Below are 20,747 nucleotides of genomic sequence, written 5' to 3'. Positions count from 1 at the left end.
TAAAGTCCATTTAAAGAGCCACAAAATAGAGGCTACCACTCCTTGAGAAGATGCAAATACTACCTGCACTCTACCATAATGGCTCTAGGAGGCATCAATGCATCACACTGGCAAATGGTACAATTCAACAATTCAGAGTAGAGGTAGGGAGGTAATTCCCTAAACACAGTACTGCAGAATACAGCAGCTAAGATATTTCTTGATAAGCCAAGCTATAGATGTTGCAGCCTGTGTTACATAAGTAACACAGGAGAACCAGATAGAAATCAGGTAGAAATCAACCAAGATATTATGAGTTCCAATCTTTCTTTATGCTAGAAAAAGAACAGACTTGTAAAGGTTATTAACTAAACTCAAAAGAGAAAATGAACTTGTACATGACTTGAAAAGACTGAGCTAAGGAAAATATTGACAGATCAACAGAAGAGTGGCATGTCTTTCAGGGCTCAGAAGAATTTATTAAACTCTGTTTTAGAGCCCTGGGGAATCTATGTGATGCACTAATTAAATGAAAACACATAAACAAATTCTACATAAGGTTCTTAGTGAACAGGTCTAAGAAAAGTTTTGGGATTCTTGGGTTTCCAAAGCCCAATGGTTAAGGAAAGGCAATACATTTTTAAAGAAAATGCAGTATGTTTTCTAAAGGGCAGCTTCAGCTTTTTAAGAAAACGCTGATGGAGAATAGTAAAATCACAGTGCCACAAACAAATTTGGGGGACTTCTCAGAGTACTCATTTTTTAGCACATCTACACCCTGAACAGTTTAACAAGTTATGGAAACTCATCTAATTTTGAGTTGCTTGTCCAAGTCTATCCTGGCAGGAAGCAATTAATTAATAGTTCTAAGTATAGGCAAAATAAAGGCAAGCTGACTTTTGGCTACCTTCAGTTATATTGGGTGCCCTGGCTTACTCTCAACAGAGCTAAGATAATAGACAAATATGGTCCCTTGTTAAAGGAAATAAAGACCCTGAGAGCTCCACAGCTTAGCGTCTCAGCATCCACTTACGTTGCTGGTCCCACCAAACCCTGTCAGTTTGTATAAATAAGGCTCTGTTTTCTTTTCTTTTTTTAAAATTTTATTTATTTTTGGCTGTGTTGGGTCTTTGTTGCCGTGCGCTGGCTTTCTCTAGTTGTGGCAAGCGGGGGCTACTCTTCGTTGCAGTGCACGGGCTTCTCATTGCGGTGGCTTCTCTTGTTGCGGAGCACGGGCTCTAGGCGCATGGGCTTCAGTAATGGTGGAACATGGGCTCAGTAGTTGTGGCGCATGGGCTTAGTTGCTCCATGGCATGTGGGATCTTCCCAGACCAGGGCTCAAACCCGTGTCCCCTGAATTGGCAGGCAGATTCTTAACCACTGCGCCACCAGGGAAGTCCCAAGGCTCTGTTTCTCTGTTTTTTGTTTGTTTGTTTGTTTTTTGCGGTATGCGGGCCTCTCACTGTTGTGGCCTCTCCCGTTGCGGAGCACAGGCACTGGACGCGCAGGCTCAGTGGCCATGGCTCACGGGCCCAGCGCTCCACGGCATGTGGGATCTTCCCGGACCGGGGCACGAATCCGTGTCCCCTGCATCGGCAGGCGGACTCTCAACCACTGCGCCACCAGGGAAGCCCAGGGCTCTGTTTTTTTCATCAAACCTCTGGTTTGTACTTTAGTTCCAACAATTAAGAAGCTATCTTTTTTTCTTTTTTTTAATTTTTATTGGAGTAGAGTTGATTTACAGTGTTGTGTTAGTTTCAGGTGTACAGTAAAGTGAATCAGTTATACATATACATATATCCACTCTTTTTTAGATTCTTTTCCCATACAGGCCATTACAGAGTATTGAGTAGAGTTCCCTGTGCTATACAGTAGGTCCTTATTAGTTATCTATTTTATATATAGTAGTGTGTATATGTCAAGTCCAATCTTCCAATTTATCCCTCCCCCACCAAGAAGCTATCTTGAGCTCTTCATCTGGGAGATTCTGCCTAGGTTCCTTGCCCAGTATCCCAGTCCCCTGAGTCAAGGCTCTTGTCTCCTAGGGATGAGAATCTTACCACTAACCCTCAGCCTCCTATGGCTGGGTCCCTGCTACTTTTCTTCCCTTATAACTACCACCCTGAACTTCTCATTTCTGCTGCTAGACTCCTGAGAGACTGTGCTCAGTCTACTTGCTAGATTATCCATCTCTTGCCTATTTCTGGACCTCTGACATACCGACCTATTACTAGATTACAGAATTCCCTGGTGTCATGATCTAATGTATCCAGCCATGAAACGTCCCCGACACTGACTCACCACTTATCTGGATCTCCTCAGTTAACTGACCCCAAGCCTTGCCTTACTTGGTCTATCTGGTCTTTAAACCTCAGCCTTCCTTAGTCTAGTCCCTCTTAGTATCCTCCATATTAGTGTATAGAAAGGTTATCATTCCAGAGCACTGCTTCTCAAACTTTAACGTGCATAAGAATCTCCTGGGAATCCTGTTCAAATGCAGATTCTGATTCAGCAGGTTTGGGGTAGGGCTGAGATTCTAGGAAGTTCCCATGTGATGTGGTTGCTACAGACCCATGAGTCCCACTTTGAGTAGTTAGTTTCTAGAGCTGTGTTGTCCAATACAGCTGCCACATGTGGCTATTGAGCACTTGAAATATGGCTAGTCCGAGCTAAAATGTACTGTAAGTATGGAAAAACACAAGCTTTCAGAGACTTACTACAAAAAAAGAATGTCAAATATCTCATTAATATTTTTATATTATATTTTGAAATGATAAAACTTTAGCCATAATTGGGTTAAAAATATATAACTATATTAATTTCACCTTTAAAAAAAACCTTTTGGTAATGTGGCTACTAGAAAATTTAAGTTAGATTTATATGGCTCAGATTATATCTCTTTGGACAATGTGGTCTAGATCTTTCAAAAAGTATTACACATTTCATCTGTTGTTTGGAAACTGCAAGCTAATGCATGAATGGCCTAAGTAATATTTTCTAAACTGATACCATTGTACTTTTTGTATATCTCATGAAAGATTTCAGAACTACAGGCTTACTCCGGTCAATAAAACTGCGCTATTGTTAGCAATTAGAGTCCCCTTGAGAAAATACAATTAATGCTTGGGGGTATTTTTCTGAGCTTTCTTATCATATAGATCAAGGTGTTATTCAGACTATGAAGGTATTACGGAAGATATTTCATGAAAAAGTTGATCTATCACACAGGCATTATACTAAACTTTTAATTCTAACGTATCACTTAAAATATGGCTGGCTATTCTGCTTTTCCTATCCTCTATATTAGGAATTGCAAGCCTTTTTCACTCTCCTCCAGCTGCCAACTTTAACCTTCTCAATCTCAACAGATGTCTTTACCTCCAACTTCACTGAATAAAAACTATTTCTCTTTCTAGCATCCATTTTCTAGTTCCAATCCCTCTGTCTCCTCTTGGATCTTTCTCTCTTGCAAATATCATCTCCCCTCTGAGGGCTCCTTCCTTTTGTAATACAACTCCTCTCTATATATGAAAAGTTAGTTTCTTTTTCCTGAACATATTCTTTGTTCTCTTCATACCTTTGCTCATATTATTTCCTCTGCCTGTGAAACTGCCTTCTTCCACAAGCTCTCAAAGTAATGAATGTTCATAATTTAATCTCTTCTTTACACACTGTAATACCGTATATTCATTATTCAAGGTGACAGGAAAGCATACAGTACATTTCAGAAAGATTCTTGTCAAGAAACAGTGAAAGTCCCAGCATTTAAAAGGTTAGTCTTCAGCTATCTGTAACCTTTTAAATAGTGGGACTTTAAAATTTTGTTTTATAAAGGTATTGATCTACAAAGAAAATGGCCCTATACCACAGACAGTTTGAGAAGCTTCCCTCTAGAGGCCACAAAACTAAAAATTCTTTAAGGAGAGATAAAGCCTTGCTGCCATGACACCTGACCAGGGAGAAGGGCCTGAAGAATGAGAAGGAAACTGTTGGAAACAGATCTAGGCCAGTGTGGTGACCTGGAAAAGGGGTGAGAGACAGTGGAAATGGGCTCTGGATCCTTGTTGGGACAGATAAATAGCAAGAAGGTAAAATTCAGAGGAAGGAAGGGGCTGGCCAGCTGGCAGACTTGTGCTCAGAGGATATCCCTCCAAAGGGAACAGGTTTCCTCCAGCTTCAGCCAGCCCTCATTATCCCTAATGCAGAAGCTTTTCATGTTTTTTAGGTTACAGAAACGTTCCAAGCTGATGAAAATTATGAACTGTCTTCCCAGAAAACTGCACAGGCCCATAGTTTTTAATACAATTGAACTTAAAATTCAATATAATTCTAGGAAATTCATGAAAACCATTCATGAATCCCAAGTTACGAACTCTTGAATCTAAAAATTCCTTAGAGGATACATAAGACATTGATAATTGTGTTTTTTTTCTGGGGAGGGAAGGGAGAAGCAGGGGTTTGAGGTAGGAGGGAAAAATACTTTGCATCGTATATGCTAGTAAACTCATTACCATTGACATGGCTTGCCTTTTCAATTAAAGAAAAAAATGCTTAAAAAGAAATAAGTTGGCATTCAGGGCAAGTCTCAATCATAGCTTAACATCAAGGAAAGGAGAAAAACCCCTGTTCCACAAAATTACCTACCAAACTTTTTCTGAAATTCTTCCATCAAGAAACATATCCATTTCAAAGGGCAAAATCCTTAAAAATGTAAATGTAACTTGAATCATTGGTATGCATGAATTTCAGCCTAAATATAAACTGGTATCAGGTCCTTTCCTATTTTCACAAGGATTATAAAGCAGGCAAACACTGAACCTTAGAGGGCAGAGAGAAGAAGGACATGCAGAAATGACAGAAAGGAGAAACTGGGACACTTGAAACACAATTTGCTTATTTCGTAACTGCTTGCAATCTGCTTTCACCCATGGACACAAAAAACAAACAGCTGTTCAAAGTGATTTCATATCCCACTAGATAAATATGCCAATATTTTACCACAAACTATGGCTACAAAAACTTACAACTCTTTTTCACATAATCGAAGAAGCTAAAGCTTTAATAAAGCTAGGTGTTTCCTGTGTTATGAAGGTGATAAGCACAAAAACTAATAATGGAGCCACATAAAACATTCAAACTTACTTGCAAAATATGTGATCACACTTTGTGGAAACAGGCTCTTTGATCAACTCCAGACTAGAAGGGTAGGGAAAAAAAAAAAAGAAAAGAAAAGAAATGAGGTTCAATAATTCATTTAAAAATAAATGAATTCTTAATAAAGAAGTTCAACTTTAAGCTGCTATAACTGAGTCAAAGTAAGGCTTTAAGTTCATTCAATAAATATTTATTAAATGTCTGCTGTACTAGGAACCAAAAATAAAGCAGAGAATAGGATCCTTACCCTCACTGAGCTTTCAGACATCAAAACAGAATATATCATTCTTTTCTATATTCTATGTTATCTTTAGCATTTAAAAAATTAGCTGATATTATTTCATATTAGTTTTCACTGATACCTTTTTTGAGCTATCATTGTGGGTGCACATCCTATATGTTAACTAAACTTTAAGCTCCACAAAGACAAAAACTTCTTGTATTTCTTTTGAATTCCCTCATTCCCTCACTTTTTTGGCATGTGATAGCCTTTTTATTTTTTATTTCTTAATATGGAAGGCTTCAAGCATTTACACAAATAAAACAGTAAAATGAACTCCATGTACCATAACCCAATTTCAGCAATTAACAGCTCACAGCCAATCTTATTTCATCCATACCAAAATCCACTCAAAGCCAAGATTATTTTAAAATAAATCCCAGGGGATTTCCCTGGTGGTCCCGGGGGTAAGACTCCACACTCCCAATGCAGGGGGCCCACGTTCAACCCCTGGTGGGGGAACCAGATCCTACATGCATGCCACAACTAAGAAGCCTGCATGCCGTGACTAAGAACCTGCATGCCGCAACTAAAAAGATCCCGCATGCCACACGAAGATCCCACGTGCCGCAACTAAGCCCCAACACAGCCAAAATAAATAAAATAAATAAATATTTTTTAAAATCCCAGCTGTCATAGCATTTCATCTATAAATATTTCAGAATATATCTTTCAAAGATAAAGACTTCTTTAGTTTAACCATGAAACCATTATTACTCCTAAAAAATAATTTCCCTATTATCATCTAATATACAACTAATGTTCCAATTTCCCTCACTGTCTCATAAAAATTTAATAATTAAATTCATTTAAATCAGGATCCAAATAAGATCCACACATTGCATTTGGTTGATATATCTCAAGTCTCTTTTACAGATTTCTCCTCTTTTTTTACCTTGTCATTTATTTTAAAAACTAGGTCATTTGACCTCTAGAATTTCCCACATTCTAGATTTTTCTGATTATAACCCTATGATGTGGTTTAACTTGTCCCTCTAACCTCTATTTCCTGTAAACTAGACCTACAGGCTCAATCAAAATTGGGTTCAATTTTTTGGCAAGAACACTTTACAGATGGTTCTGTGTACTTTTATTACATCACTTCCAGAGGTACATGATGTTTGGTTTGTGATTACTTTGTAAGAACAGTGTAATAAGTACTCACTGAAGAAAATTTAGAAAATAATAAACTTAGAAAAATATTAAAATCTCCAGAAAAGAAAATACATCACTCAAATTCTCATCCCTACCCATCTAACCACAAAATCTCAAGGCCCTCCTGAGATTAATTCATTTACTAATATAACAAGTATTTACTGTGCATCTACTATGTGCAAGCACTGCTCTTGGAGATGCAAATACAGCAGCGAACAAAATAAAGCCTGCTCTCAGGGCTTCCCTGGTGGCGCAGTGGTTGAGAGTCCGCCTGCCGATGCAGGGGATACGGGTTCGTGCCCTGGTCCGGGAAGATCCCGCATGCCACGGAGCGGCTGGGCCCGTGAGCCATGGCCGCTGAGCCTGCGTGTCTGGAGCCTGTGCTCCGCAACGGGAGAGGCCACAGCAGTGAGAGGTCCGTGTACCGTAAAAAAAAAAAAAAAAAAAAAAAAAAAAAAAAAAAAGCCTGCCCTCACAGAACTTACATACTAGTTGTGGTAGACAGTTGATTGAGAAACAAACATATATGGGAATAAGTGCTAAAAAGAAAAATAAAGCAAGGTAAGGGGACAGGGAGTGCAGTGTGTTGGGGGAAGGGTATATACAGGGTGGTCGGGAAAGGCCTCACTGAGAAGGTGACACTGGCAAACAGCTGAGCAATGTGAGGAAACAAGCTGTGCAACAGTTGGGGAAAGAACATTCCAGCAGAGGGAGCAGAAAAGACAGACTCTGAGCAGGACCATGCCCAGGGTTTTTGAAGGACACCGAGTAGGCCAAGGTCTAGGATGGATAATCAAGGGGGAGGTGCTAGTAGAAGAGGTCAGAGAGGTAGGTCGGAGCCTGAGCATGTAGGAACCTACAGGCTATTTTAAGTCTTCAGTGTTTATTCTGAATGAGAGTTTCAGAAACTGATTCTTGGTAAAGTTCAGGCAAGACATCAAAGAACAGGTAATCTGTGTATGCCATAGGAATGTGGTTCATTAAATGTTTAACTTTTTAGAAAAGGATCACAAGAAAAGCTGGGGGACAATAGCCTCCTTATGAAGGGTTTGGTAACACAACTCTCGCAATCATGGGGTTTCTGGCCCAGCACAGGGCAATGAAAAGAAAAATACGAGTAAGTCAGAAGACTGGGTTTCTACTACAGTTCTCTTTGTTAGTAGAGTGATCTCAGGCCAACCACTCTACCTGAACCTCAGTTTCCTTCTTGGTCACCCACTCTACCAGTCTCTTGAGGCTATTCTGAGAATGAAATTAAATGCTACTTGGGAAAATGTTTACAACCTGAGATGACTTGTACCAATGCTAGTATTATTATTGGGACTGAAAGTGATTTAAAAAAGAAAAACAAAGAAAACTCTGATTTGTTAGTAAATCACTATTCCTCAGATAGGCTAGATAGCAAAAGAAATTCTCAGTAAAAGAGAAGTTGGATTTAGCTATGATACCAGATGGCTTTCATTCTCACCACTGACTCAATTCTGAGATAATTATATTTCAGTATAGTAATTAAAAACCAAGCTATACAAACATACTGTAAACACAAACTTTGAACAGATGAAAACTCCAATACATAAAAAAGTAATTGCTGTTGAAGGAAAAGCTTGAAGAGAGAATGGGAATGAATAGAAAAAAATTAAAATGTTCTCTTCTAGGTCCTGATGAAAGTAAATGTTTACTATAAAAGTGATTCAGGGACTTCCCTGGTGGCGTAGTGGTTAAGAATCCACCTACCAATGCAGGGGACATGGGTTCGAGCCCTGGTCCGAGAAGATCCCACATGCTACAGAGCAACTAACCCGTGTGCCACAACTACTCAGCTTGTGCTCTAGGGCCCGCGAGCCACAACTACTGAAGCCCATGTGCCTGGAGCCCATGCTCCACAACAAGAGAAGCCACCACAATGAGAAGCTGCACACTGCAATGAAGAGTAGTCCCTGCTTGCTGCAACTAGAGAAAGCCAGCACGCAGCAACGAAGACCCAACGCAGCCAAAAATAAATAAATTAATTAATTTAAAAAAATAAAAATAGGGTTCCCTGGTGGCGCAGTGGTTAAGAATCAGCCTGCCAGTGCAGGGGACACAGGTTCGAGCCCTGGTCCGGGAAGATCCCACATGCCGCGGGGCAGCTAAGCCCTGGCCCGGGAAGATCCCACATGCCGCGGGGCAGCTAAGCCCGTGCGCCACAGCTACTGAGCCTGTGCTCTAGAGCCCGCGAACCACAACTACTGAAGCCTGCGTGCCACAATTACTGAAGCCTGTGCGCCTAGAGCCTGTGCTCCGCAACAAGAGAAGCCACCGCAATGAGAAGCCCGCTCACCGCCACGAAGAGTAGCCCACACTCGCCGCAACTAGAGAAAGCCTGCACGCAGCAACAAAGACCCAACTCAGCCAAAAATAAATAAATTTATATTGAAAACAAATAAATAAAGAATAAAAATAAAATAAAAGTGACTCAAATATTTTAAACTTTTCAAACCAGGAAATATTTTAGGTCTACTGCATATTGATATTTAGAGCTTCCAACATGGTAAGTGATTGGAGAAAGAAGCTAGGTTAGGTTCAAAAAACAACCACCACCCACTGGGATACACATTTTAGTAAACTCTTCGAAAGTCAAAGAATTTATATATTCATGTGTAAAGAGTTAGAAAGAACTACCAGTTATCAGAAATAAATGCCAATAATGACTCAGGGGCCAGGAGAAGGAATTTTAGCTTGAGACCTCAAAGAACCTGGAAACCTACCCTATAGTTACCATAAATAACATTGTTTCCATTCACAGTCAGGAATCATTTATTATGACATTAACTGCAAATTGTACTGTTCTAGGCAATGTTAAAAAAAAAAAAAAAGTGGGGCTTCCCTGGTGGTGCAGTGGTTGAGAGTTCGCCTGCTGATGCAGGGGACACGGGTTCGTGCCCCGGTCCGGGAAGATCCCACATGCCGCGGAGCGGCTGGGCCCGTGAGCCATGGCCGCTGAGCCTGCGCGTCCGGAGCCTGTGCTCCGCAGGGAGAGGCCCCAACAGTGAGAGGCCCACGTACCGGAAAAAAAAAAAAAAAAAAGTGAACTAGGTATGAGTTTAAGGTTTAACAACCAGGAAGAACAGTCTTAGTTTAAAAACGCAGGTCTAGGACTTCCCTGGTGGCGCGGTCGTTAAGAATCCGCCTGCCAATGCAGGGGACGGGGGTTCGAGCCCTGGTCCAGGAAGATCCCACATGCTGCGGAGCAACTAAGCCTGTGAGCCACAGCTGCTGAGGCTGCACTCTACAGCCCACGAGCCACAACTACTGAGCCCATGTGCTACAACTACTGAAGCCCTCGTGCCTAGAGCCTGTGCTCTGCAACAAAAGAAGCCATCGCAATGAGAGTAGCCCCCGCTCACCGCAACTAGAGAAAACCCTCGTGCAGCAATGAAGACCCAATGCAGACAAAAATAAATAAATAAGTAAATAAAATTTAAAAAAAAAAACAAAAACAAAACCCAGGTCTATTTCTAATAGAAAACAGATTGAGGACTTCCTTGGTGGCACAGTGGTTGAGAATCTGACTGCCAATGCAGGGGATATGGGTTTGATCCCTGGTCCGGGAGGATCCCACATGCTGCGGACCAACTAAGCCTGTGCGTCACAACTACTAAGCCTGTGCTCTAGAGCCCGCAAGCCACAACTATGGAGCCCACATGCCACAACTACTGAAGCCTGCACGCTCTAGGGCCTGTGCTCCGCAACAAGAGAAGCCACTGCAATGAGAAGCCTGTGCACCACAAGGAAGAGCAGCCCCCACTCTCCACAACTAGAGAAAGCCCGCACACAGCAACCAAGACCCAATGCAGCCGAAAGAAAAAAAAAAAGAAAACAGATTGAAAAAATAAATAAGGAGCTGGAAAATACACAGTAGTTGACTGAAAATAAAAATTTAACATTAACTTTCATTTTCACATCTTCAATTTTTATGTATCTGAGTTTTTTATTTGATGGTTTACTTTGCCAGAATGAGAAAGAACATTACATTATTATGACTGAGTCCCATGGAAATGTAAAATAAATGGACCCAAATGCCATACTATTAAGGACTTTTGGATCACTCTTTGTAATCATCATGAGTAAGTTTTATGCTTTTTCAAAAGCAATTTTTTTTCCAATTGTCATTTCCTGCTTGCCTGGCTCTGATGTTTCGTAAATTAGGCTGTAAAGCTCATTTAGCTCTGGTTCTTGTTTAGCTGAAATGTTGAGAGGCAGGGGAGCAGAAGGTAGGTTACTTATAAATCTTATTTCTCTCTGAAAACACAACTTGCATTTTTTTAAATCTTATTTACTTGACTCTAAATATGAAAAACAACTTTCATGAAGCACAAAGGAAAGGTAAAACTTTTCAATTTACTTTTTGAATAATACCCACCACTATCACCATGTTAAAAACCACTAATTTATTAAAGAACCAATTTAGTTTATTACTTAATACCTTCAACAAATGTTTACTGAGTGGCTACTATGTCCCAGATACTGTTCTAACTACTGAAGATATGAAGTAAATAAAACAAATAAAAACCTCTGCCCTTGGGAGTTTATATTCTATGGGGGTTGAGAAAAAGGATAAATTATACAGAATGTCAGATAGTTTTAAGTTATGTAAAAAATAAGCATTATGGAAAAAAAGGGGGATAAGGGATGTGTTGAGGGTGGGAGTGTTACAATTCTAAATTGGGATTGTCTGCTTCTTTGAAAGATGGTATTTCAATCAAGATTTGTGAGCCATGCAATTACCAGGGGAAGAATGTTGCAGGCAGAGGGTGTAGCAAGCATAAAAGCTCAGAGGCAGGAGAATATGTCGCATGTCTGAAGAGCAGTGAAGAGGCCAGAATGACCAGAATTAAGAGCACAGAGGGAAGAGGGTAGTCAGTAATCCTCCTAAATTGCCTTTCTGGCTTTTTACCAAGAAATTCTGAGGTATGGTTTGTAATTTATTTTATAGATTTAAGAGATACCATTGAGGTCAGCTAGTGACTACCTGGGGTTCATAACCTTTGTTGTACCATGGACCCCCTTTGGAAGTTGGTAAAGCTCATGAACCCCTTTCTTAGAGCAATGCTTTTAAATATATAAAATACAAAATATAAAATTACATAAAAAACTAATTATATAAGAATACAGTTCTGGGCTTCCCTGGTGGCGCAGTGGTTGAGAGTCCGCCTGCCGATGCAGGGGACACAGGTTCGTGCCCCGGTCCGGGAAGATCCCACATGCCGCAGAGCAGCTGGGCCCGTGAGCCATGGCCGCTAAGCCTGCGCATCCGGAGCCTGTGCTCCGCAACGGGAGAGGCAACAGCAGTGAGAGGCCCGCGTACTGCCAAAAAAAAAAAAAAAAAAAAGAATACAGTTCTATCTATAGGCCTCCAAGGGTCGTGGAGGGTCAGCAAGTTAAGAGCTCCTGAATCCACACAAGATAACTTTCTGGGGTGATGGAAACGTTCTATATCATTCATTCATTCATTCATTTATGGCTGTGTTGGGTCTTCATTGCTGTGCGCAGGCTTTCTCTAGTTGCACCGAGTGGGGTTATTCTTCGTTGTGGTGCATGGGCTTCTCATTGCGGTGGCTTCTCTTGTTGCGGAGCACAGGCTCTAGGCGTGTGGACTCAGTAGTTGTGGCATGTGGGCTCAGTAGTTGTGGCATGTGGGCTCTAGAGCTCAGGCTCAGTAGTTGTGGCACAAGGGCTTAGTTGTCCGCGGCTTGTGGGATCTAACCCAGCCAGGGCTCGAACCTGTGTCCCTTGCATTGGTAGGCAGATTCTTAACCACTGTGCCACCAGGGAAGCCCGGAAATGGTCTATATCTTGACTGGGTTACTCAGATATATATACACTTGCCCAAACTCATAGACTTGTACACTTAAGCTCTGCATTTCACTGTATGTAAATTACACCTCAATCTAAAAAAAACCTTTACTATTCTAGTCCCCTCCTTATTTTGTAGATGAAGGAAACAAAGGCTCACTCAAAAAGTCTAAGAGGGGGGAGGGGCAGTATAGGGGTGGGGGGTGAGAGGTACAAACTATTAGGTGTAAGATAGGCTACAAGGATGTATTACGCAACATGAGGAATATAGCCAATCTTTTGTAATAACTGTAAGTGGAGAGTAACCTTTAAAAATTGTATAAAAAATAAAAAATTTTAAATAAATGAATAAATCTGGGGGGTGGGGTCAAAGAAACTTGCTAAAGCCTTTGAGGACTCACAGTATTCTTATTTAAACATAGTACAGGGCTAGTTTCAGCCAAAGGTTCTCCCAAGACCTACCCACTCACTGACACCAAGCATTTGTGATTTTATTTTGCCATTATTAACTATGTCCATTCCAAGTGATCAAGCTGGTTGTAAAGATGGATGAAATGCCCAAATGCCACTTAAGCCAAACCAGATCCTTGCCCCAATGTAGAGCCAATCAAGACAGTCTGTGGACATTCAAGACAGGGGGCTGTGTGTGTTCAGGTGACACAGAGGGAAGGTTAGAGTGGAGAAAAAGGAGTAATTTCTTATATTCCTAAGCTCTTCAGTTAAGAAAAGCAGCAACTTTAATAGCTTAATCTTAATAAACATTATAATTTTTTCTCCTTTCTATCTAAGGTCAATTCTATTCATTTGCATCGGATATAAGGAAGAATCTCAAATTAATAAACTCTTGACTTACCAGATTGGACACTCTAAGATTTTCTGCATAGCATGAAGGACATTTTGTACTTCTTCAACGTGATCCGCAGAAAAATCCATTTCTTCCTGTTCCCATGAACTTTAACACATGAACTTAAATATATATGTAAATAAATCACATTAAAAGGTTTAAAAGCTTGGTTTCATTAAGTGCCATTTAAGATTGGAATGCTTTAGTATCAGATCAACCATAGAACTAATGACAAAAACCTTATTTTTAAAAAATCCTATAAGTTTTTTGTAATTAAGACCATTTAAATTCTCTATTTTTTCACATCTAGCCTCCAATCACTTCCTTTTGGTCTTTTCCTTTCTCCAAGAACGGGAAAGCCACAGTGGGGTGACTGACTGGGCGAGTGGTGGTAGCCACCTATTTCTCCAATCATCCCGGCTGTTTTCCTTTTCTCGCTTAAAATCAAAATCAACACCAACCAATGCTCCCCACCCCTGTCCTTCCCCAGTGTTTCCCACTGGCCTGCACTCATCTCAGGATCCTCCTCAGGCACATCCATGCCAGCAGCGTATGTGCCTAGGGAGGCTCGCCCCTCTACTTCCTTCTTGTGCCTTCTCAGAAACGCCTATAAATCCAGTTCTTAACGGCTCTCCCTCCCACAAAATCCTGTTTCCTCCTCTTCCCAGACACATTCCTGCACCCCGCTTTCCTTCTGGGTCTCCATCTCACATATACCAGCCCGTCTTTGTACACCATGATGTCCCCCTCAAGACCCATTCCAGTTTCCACCATCAGGATTCCCCCTCGGACACACCCTGCCCCCTCCCTCATCCTCAGCGCTTCCCCCCGACCCCGTGACCCACAAATTACCCCCCTCCCCACGATTTCCCCAGACTCAACGTCTTAGGCTTCTCAGGTTCCATCTTCCGCCCGCCCCTTGCCAGATAACACCCATCTTGCTCGCCTTCAGGAGTCACCTCTCCCCTGCTGTCTCCACACCTGTTTACTGCCTGTCCCCCGGAGCACCCTGTGGGCCCCTCTCCCTTCCCCAGGCTTCTCTCACCTTTACCCAGAGCAAAGGGCCTGTGGTTCCCGGGCCCAGAGGCGCAGTTCTCGGAAAAAACCCCCGGACGGCCCTTGGTCAGGAAAGCTCACACCGCGCAGTCGCAGTTTCAATTAATCTGTAATTCCCGCGCTTTCCTGTTGCCACGGAAACCGGCCGCTGCGCCTAGCGAGAGCCTCTCAGAACGCGAGAACGAAACACGTTACGGAAGGGCGGAACAGAAAGAGTGGAGTCTCTCGGGGTTCCCGATTGGTCACCCATTTTTTCCCTGCGTTACGTAATTAGAAAGAGACGGAAGAGAACGAATTCTGCTCGAGCTTTCTAACAGGCGCCTGACCCCTTACCTCTACGCTTCCAGTTGCAGCTTATTATGTCACAGTGATTGCTGTACTAGGGTCGGAATCGCTACCTGAGGCCCGAATATGAGCGCAAGATAGTGCCTAAAAGAGTCGCAGGAAGAGGCCCCATTCCCTCACTCTTTCCGTCGCAATGGAAGTCTCCAGTTTTGGTAAATAAAAGGGTTGTGGGGGAAAAACTACGATTTCCAGCATGCATTGCGGATCGAAAGGCCTTGGCCACAGTGTCCCTTGGAAACTGTAGTCTTATGGAGAGGAGCTTCCGACACGGGAAGTGGGCACGAGTCTCACGACAGCCCAGTTGACAAATTGAAGAGCTCCGCCCGCTTATGCACGTCAACAGATATGGATTGGAGTGTTATGTTTTAGTATCTTGAGAGCGGATAATAGGCTAAAGAACCTACAAATCCTAGGAAGACTACAATTCCCATCCATCCCCGCGAGTCTGCGGCAAGTCGTCCTCTAAAGTCGGTGACCTAAGGTCCGGCGCAGCTTTTACCTGGGAAGGGGAAATCGGCCCACGGCTGCGCACTCGTAGTTCCGCCCCTTTGCCCCAGTGTTTGTTGTTGTTGTGAGGTTTGGGCTGCTCCTGCCCCGCCTCCGCCACCTCATCTTCGACCAATCAGTGGGGTGGTAGTATTGAGGGACAAGCGGTAAGAACCAATCATCTTGTCGGAAACTCAGAGACGCAGGGGACTAGGCCCTGTCTCTCTCCGCCATGTTAGATTCACCCCGCAGGGATAGCCCCAGAGCTGGCTGCGGACGGTTCTTGCACTGGCCTCGGGCAGGCGCCCCCCGGGGGCGGGAAGCTGGTAAGGAAGCAGTTGCGGTTACCTAGGGGTGGTGTCATGTCGCACTGAGAGGGCTTGGGGAAGTTCAAGGGAGGAAGCCTGCAAAGAAGAGGGGCGACTTTTTCCGTGTCTGGGGGCAGCCGATCTTTTCAGTGACCGGATGGGAGAGCCGTTCGTGTTCCGAGGGGCCAAGGGGGCGGATACCACCGGAGGGATGGCGGGTCCGTGGCTTAGAACGCCTGGCTTCTGCTGAAGGACGCCGAGACTCCCCAGCACAAAGAGGGCCTAGGCAAAGAAAACGAGAGAGAGTCTTCAGGGATTGGTGATACTGTCTTGGGGACATGGAGTGCCAGGAAAAGATAAGTGGAAGACTAGGATGAAGTTTTCAAGGAAAAAAAAAAAAAATGACATTACCCACACAGCTTCCTACTCCCCCTCATCCCACTTTTGGGGAACCTCATAAGGAAGTCTCCTTGGTCAGGGACCTCTGGTATTGGAAAGACACCGTTTTTCCTTTTTATCGAGCACGCAGCTTTCAGGTCACACATTTTAACTCCAGGATAGCTTGTACAGGCCTCCGGTGGAGACAGTAATCAAAGCTCAGGTTCCCAGGTTAGATTCATTAAAGGGATTTTTGATATCCTGGAAAAATCGACATAGAGGAAAAGCTGATCTATGCCAAGCAAAGATGAGCCAGTGGCATGAACTTAATATAATGCCAGTTAATGAGAGCTGAAGGCCGAGGCCCCAGCTACCTGACTTTACTAACTACAGGGACAGAGAGGGTGCTAACCATAGCTTTGGTATTTCCACAAGTTCAAGACTAATGCTCTTGCTGAAACAATTTTCACATATAAGGCAAACAGAAATAGGCAGCTCTTTATGAAGACCTGGATATGGTCCAGCTAAACTAGAATCTCCCACTTCCTGTTTTCTCCTCGCCAGCCAACCAGTTGGATGAGCTCCAAAGTATCTAAACTAATATCCAACTGTGTAATTTGAGAAAAGGCAAAGAAGATTAGTTTCCTTTTGGACTTTAAAAAGTGTGGAAGTGTGTTTCTCAGAAGTTGAAAAGTGAGAATGTGTTTTAGAATATCCACTTTTGGCTGAGTGAATCAGTCACTTAATCTTCCTGATTTTTTGCCCAAGATTCTGGGGAGTTGCCAGGAGTTCTGTCCAAATTTTAAGGACCCCAAGAATTGCATTCCATATGAATGAAATACTAGATGTTAGCAGGATTGGTGCTAGAAACTATTTTGGTGGTGACCTTGGCTCTAGGTAGAGACAAAGAATGGAAAATGTTGGAGGATGATTGTCTTTGGATTAAAAAAAAAAATCCCTGATCCTCAGAGAGTTCAAGATCCTTTTTAATGACAGTTGTATTGTTTCACAGGGCAGTTCGTTACACTGTGGAAAACAGGACTATTTCAGGCCCTGATTTATTATGATAATAACTTTTATATTTGAGTACAGTTTTCAAAGAAATAGCATACACATTTTTACTTGATCCTTATGATAACATTGTGAGGTTAGCAAAGCAGAGGTCTTAGACCTATTTTACAGATTAAGGAACTGAAGCTCGGAGGTTAAAAGACTTGCTCACACTTACATGGCTAGTAATGTGCCAGAGCTGGGTCTGGAACCCAGCTCTTCTAAACCCCTGTGATCCCTCCCCTCATTACACTGTAAACTCCTGAGACTTAATCTTGTTCCTCTCCACTGTCCTGTGCCTGGAGCAGAACCTGGCTCTTTGTAGATGCAAGATTTATTGATGAATATGTTTTTTTTAAAATAAACATATAAAAAAGCTGGCCTTTTTCATTACAACTTATGTTTAGATTTAAACAAACTTTTTTCATAAAGTCATAAAAAAAACCAATCTAACAACTCATAAGTAATCCTTAAAATTCTTACCTTTTAGAGGTAAATATTCAATTATTTTATGGATGAAATGAGTTTGGTTAAAACATTAGTTGACTACAGTCAGTCCATATTGGGGGGATGGAAGGGTTTAGATGAAATTAGGGTAGCTTTGAGTTGATCATTATAGTTAGATGTTCACTGCTCTCCACTTCTATGTATGTTTGAAATTCTCCATAAAAGAAAAAAAGTAGCCTGCAAAAAAAACAAAACAAAACACATGAACTTCGATGAAGGTTGTTGAATGCTACCCCTGTATAGTTTCTTGGCGAGTGGTTCAGCCTCTAACTTGTTAAATGGATCTAATAGAGAACCTTGGTTGCTCAAATTAGGAAAGGGCTGCTTTTCCAAGAAATATATAGACCATCACTTTCAGGCTTTAGGAATGTAAATTCCCCAAGGGTAGAGACCTACACTTACTCATCTTGGTAACCTACTAGTAAATATGTAACAGTAGGTATCTGTTTAATTAAGCAATCATTATAAAGTTCTTAAAATCCTGAAGGATTTTACAAATGTTAGATGATTTCTGTGAATGTGGCCAAAATTTACATTCTCTCTGCAAACATATGGCAGTGAGATTTGTTTTAAACCACCCACTAGACTGTAAATAGCAGAAGAGCAGGGACATTATCTTCACACCCAGTGCTGTGTCCTCCTAGCCTAGCCTGTATTAGGTCCTCTCAAGTATTTGTTGAATGAATGTTTATGCAGTTTATAGAACTCTTTCTAATGTGTTTTCTCTCTCTCACCCATCCTCTCTTCTCTAGCCCCACAGCATGGAACCACAGGTTACTCTAAATGTGACTTTTAAAAATGAAACTCAAAGCTTTCTAGTTTCTGATCCAGAAAATACAACTTGGGCTGATGTGGAAGCTATGGTGAGTTTCTCCATCCTTTAAGCGTAAATATTTTTTCCAGAGGTAGCTATTTTTAGCTGTGCTCCCTAGCTCTAAAGTCTGTCATATTTATCATTTCTGGGCCTTTTGGAAAATTATTTTTGACAGGGGCTTGGGATTCGTATAGGAGATGTGCCCTGGTAGAGGAAACAAACAAATTTGTTCTGAGGAGTTTAGAAAGGAAAGGTAAATTTATTTTTTTCAGTGAGATAGGACTTAGAAATCCTGTTTATTTTAGAAACAGCCTGAGGAATGAATTGGTGTGGACTCCACCCTAAGGAGGCCTGAGGTGAATGTTCTCTTGCTTGAGAGCAGATAGGTTACTGTGGTTTTTGAACCACCAAGGATGTAATTTGTGTTTTGCAAGAGCTGATCGATTGCTTTTATTGCTAGGTCAGAGGATGAATATCTCAAAGTTGAGCAGGAAAAACTCGCACGGGTGTTGAGATAGCAGCTCATCTATCACTTCCGTTGTTAGTGCTTTTCCTCTTTTTTTTCCTCTTTTGCCCTTTGTACTCTTCTGTTTTTGTTTGATTTGCAGTAGTGAATGTTTTACTTCCTGTGTAACTGTGTTTGTCTAATGAAACTCTTTGGTAAAAACCTAGTTTTACCTGGTTGGTAAAAACCTACTTTTCTCTGGTTATGTGTTATGGTAACCAAAAAGGAAAAGAAATGGTGGAGCGACCTCAAAAGATGATCTGATCTCATCCTCTGTCTTCCAGGAAAAATATTTCCTTTATACTACCCTGGACAGATGATTATCCAGAAAGTTGGATCTTGTTTGTCAAATGATCTGAAAATCAAACACAGCTATCTTTTTTTTCCTAGTAGTTAAATGAGCTGACAGGTTGCCTTTTTTCTTTATTGTAAATTTTAAATTATAAAAGTATAATACATGCCCAATATAAGAAGTGAAACAATCCAAACATATATAAAGAAAACATTAATATCCCTCCACTCCCCACACCCTTCACCCGCTATTCCAGCCTCTTTGGGGGTAACCAGTGTTAACAGCCCTGTATGTACTTCCCACATTTTCCATGTTCATACAGTTATCATACCATACTATGAACATTATTCTACAACTTGCTTTTTAAAAACAAAACAAAACAAAAAAAACAGGAGAAAAACAAGTAGTGGTTTACTAACATGCATACCTCCTGTATACATGAGTGATACCCAGGAAAACTGAGTAACTCCACAGCTTGCTTTTTTTAACCCAGCCTGTATTATAGACACAGCTCTCAATGAATTAGACAAGAATCCAAGCTCCTGGTGGTGTTATACAACAATTTAACCATCCCTTATTGAAAGATTGTTTCTAGGGTTTTTTGTGGGTTTTTTTCAATTGAGATATAGTTTACATATAACATTATATTAGTTTCAGGTATACAACGTAATGATTCTATATTTGTGTATATTGCAAAATGATCACCACAGTAAGTCTAGTTAACATTCATTGCCACACACAGTTACAGTTTTTTTTCCTTGGGATGACATCTTTTAAGATCTATTCTCTTAGCAACTTTCAAATATACAATATAGTACATATTATTAACTGTAGTCACTGTGCTGTACATTACATCCCCAGGACTTTATTTTATAACTGGAAGTGTGTACCTTTGACCACCTTTACCCATTTTATCCACCTCCCATTCCCTGCCTCTGGCAACCACCAATGTGTTCTCTGTATCTATGAGTTTATGAGTTGTTTATTTGTCTTGAAGATTCCACATATAAGTGAGATTATACGGTAGTTCTCTGTCTGATTTATTTCAGTTAGCATAATGCCTCAATTTCCCAAAGGTTGGGTTTTTTTTTTCCTTTTACCACTATAAAATAAACTACAGGAGATCCCTCTTTGTATATATAACGTATACACTGTTCTATAGGATAAAGTTTCCCAAAGTGAAATTAATGGGTCACCAAGCGTGTGACTTTAAATTTTCATAGATACTGCTACATGCTTTGCAGAACAATGGTAGGACCCCACAGAAGCAAATGACAGTGCCCTGGATCTTTATCCGCATTGGATGTCTTTGTTTTTGGCCGCAATGCACGGCTTGCGGGATCTTAGTTCCCCAACCAGAGGTTGAACCTGGGCCCTCGGCAGTGAAAGCCTGGAGTCCTAACCACTGGACTGCCAGGGAATTCCCCAACATTGCATGTTACAGCTTTAAAAATTGTGTTGCCATTCTGTTGAGATGACATCTCATTGCTTTAATTTAGGTTGTTCTGACTACCATTAAGGTTAAACATCTTTTCATGTATTTGTTAGGCATATCTGATTTCTTCTGTGAAATTTCTGTAGATTTTGGCCCACTTTTACCAGTTAAGATCTTATGATTAGCAGTTGTTTTTGTTTTTTTTTTTTTTTTTTTTTTGTGGTACGCGGGCCTCTCGCTGCTGTGGCCTCTCCCGTTGGGGAGCACAGGCTCCGGATGCGCAGGCCCAGTGGCCATGGCTCACGGGCCCAGCCACTCCGCGGC

The 20,747-nt window shown here is 41.5% G+C and overlaps 2 protein-coding genes across 2 annotated transcripts in view; one reads left to right on the top strand and one right to left on the bottom strand.

The window, feature by feature from the left end:
• Positions 1-14,559, bottom strand: part of BRCA1 (BRCA1 DNA repair associated) — a 49,341-nt gene extending 34,782 nt beyond the window's left edge. Inside the window, exons 1-3 of the mRNA XM_028498119.2 lie at positions 14,293-14,559; positions 13,257-13,369; positions 5,122-5,175 (exon numbers count right to left, since the gene is read on the bottom strand). Coding sequence (XP_028353920.1) covers positions 5,122-5,175; positions 13,257-13,336 — 134 coding nt within the window. The 5' untranslated portion in view covers positions 13,337-13,369; positions 14,293-14,559. The remainder of the gene's footprint in view (positions 1-5,121; positions 5,176-13,256; positions 13,370-14,292) is intronic.
• A 142-nt stretch (positions 14,560-14,701) lies between these two features.
• Positions 14,702-20,747, top strand: part of NBR1 (NBR1 autophagy cargo receptor) — a gene marked incomplete at its 3' end in the record, with an annotated part of 17,913 nt that continues 11,867 nt past the window's right edge. The window contains exons 1-2 of the mRNA XM_028498117.2: positions 14,702-14,800; positions 18,130-18,240. Of these exons, the coding sequence (XP_028353918.1) occupies positions 18,139-18,240 (102 nt within the window). The remainder of the gene's footprint in view (positions 14,801-18,129; positions 18,241-20,747) is intronic.

Source organism: Physeter macrocephalus, chromosome 14 (genome assembly GCF_002837175.3).
Source record: "Physeter macrocephalus isolate SW-GA chromosome 14, ASM283717v5, whole genome shotgun sequence".
In the NCBI taxonomy this organism is placed as follows: domain Eukaryota; kingdom Metazoa; phylum Chordata; class Mammalia; order Artiodactyla; family Physeteridae; genus Physeter; species Physeter macrocephalus.
Note: the sequence above shows the minus strand (reverse complement) of the source record. Positions and strands in the feature narration are given on the sequence as shown.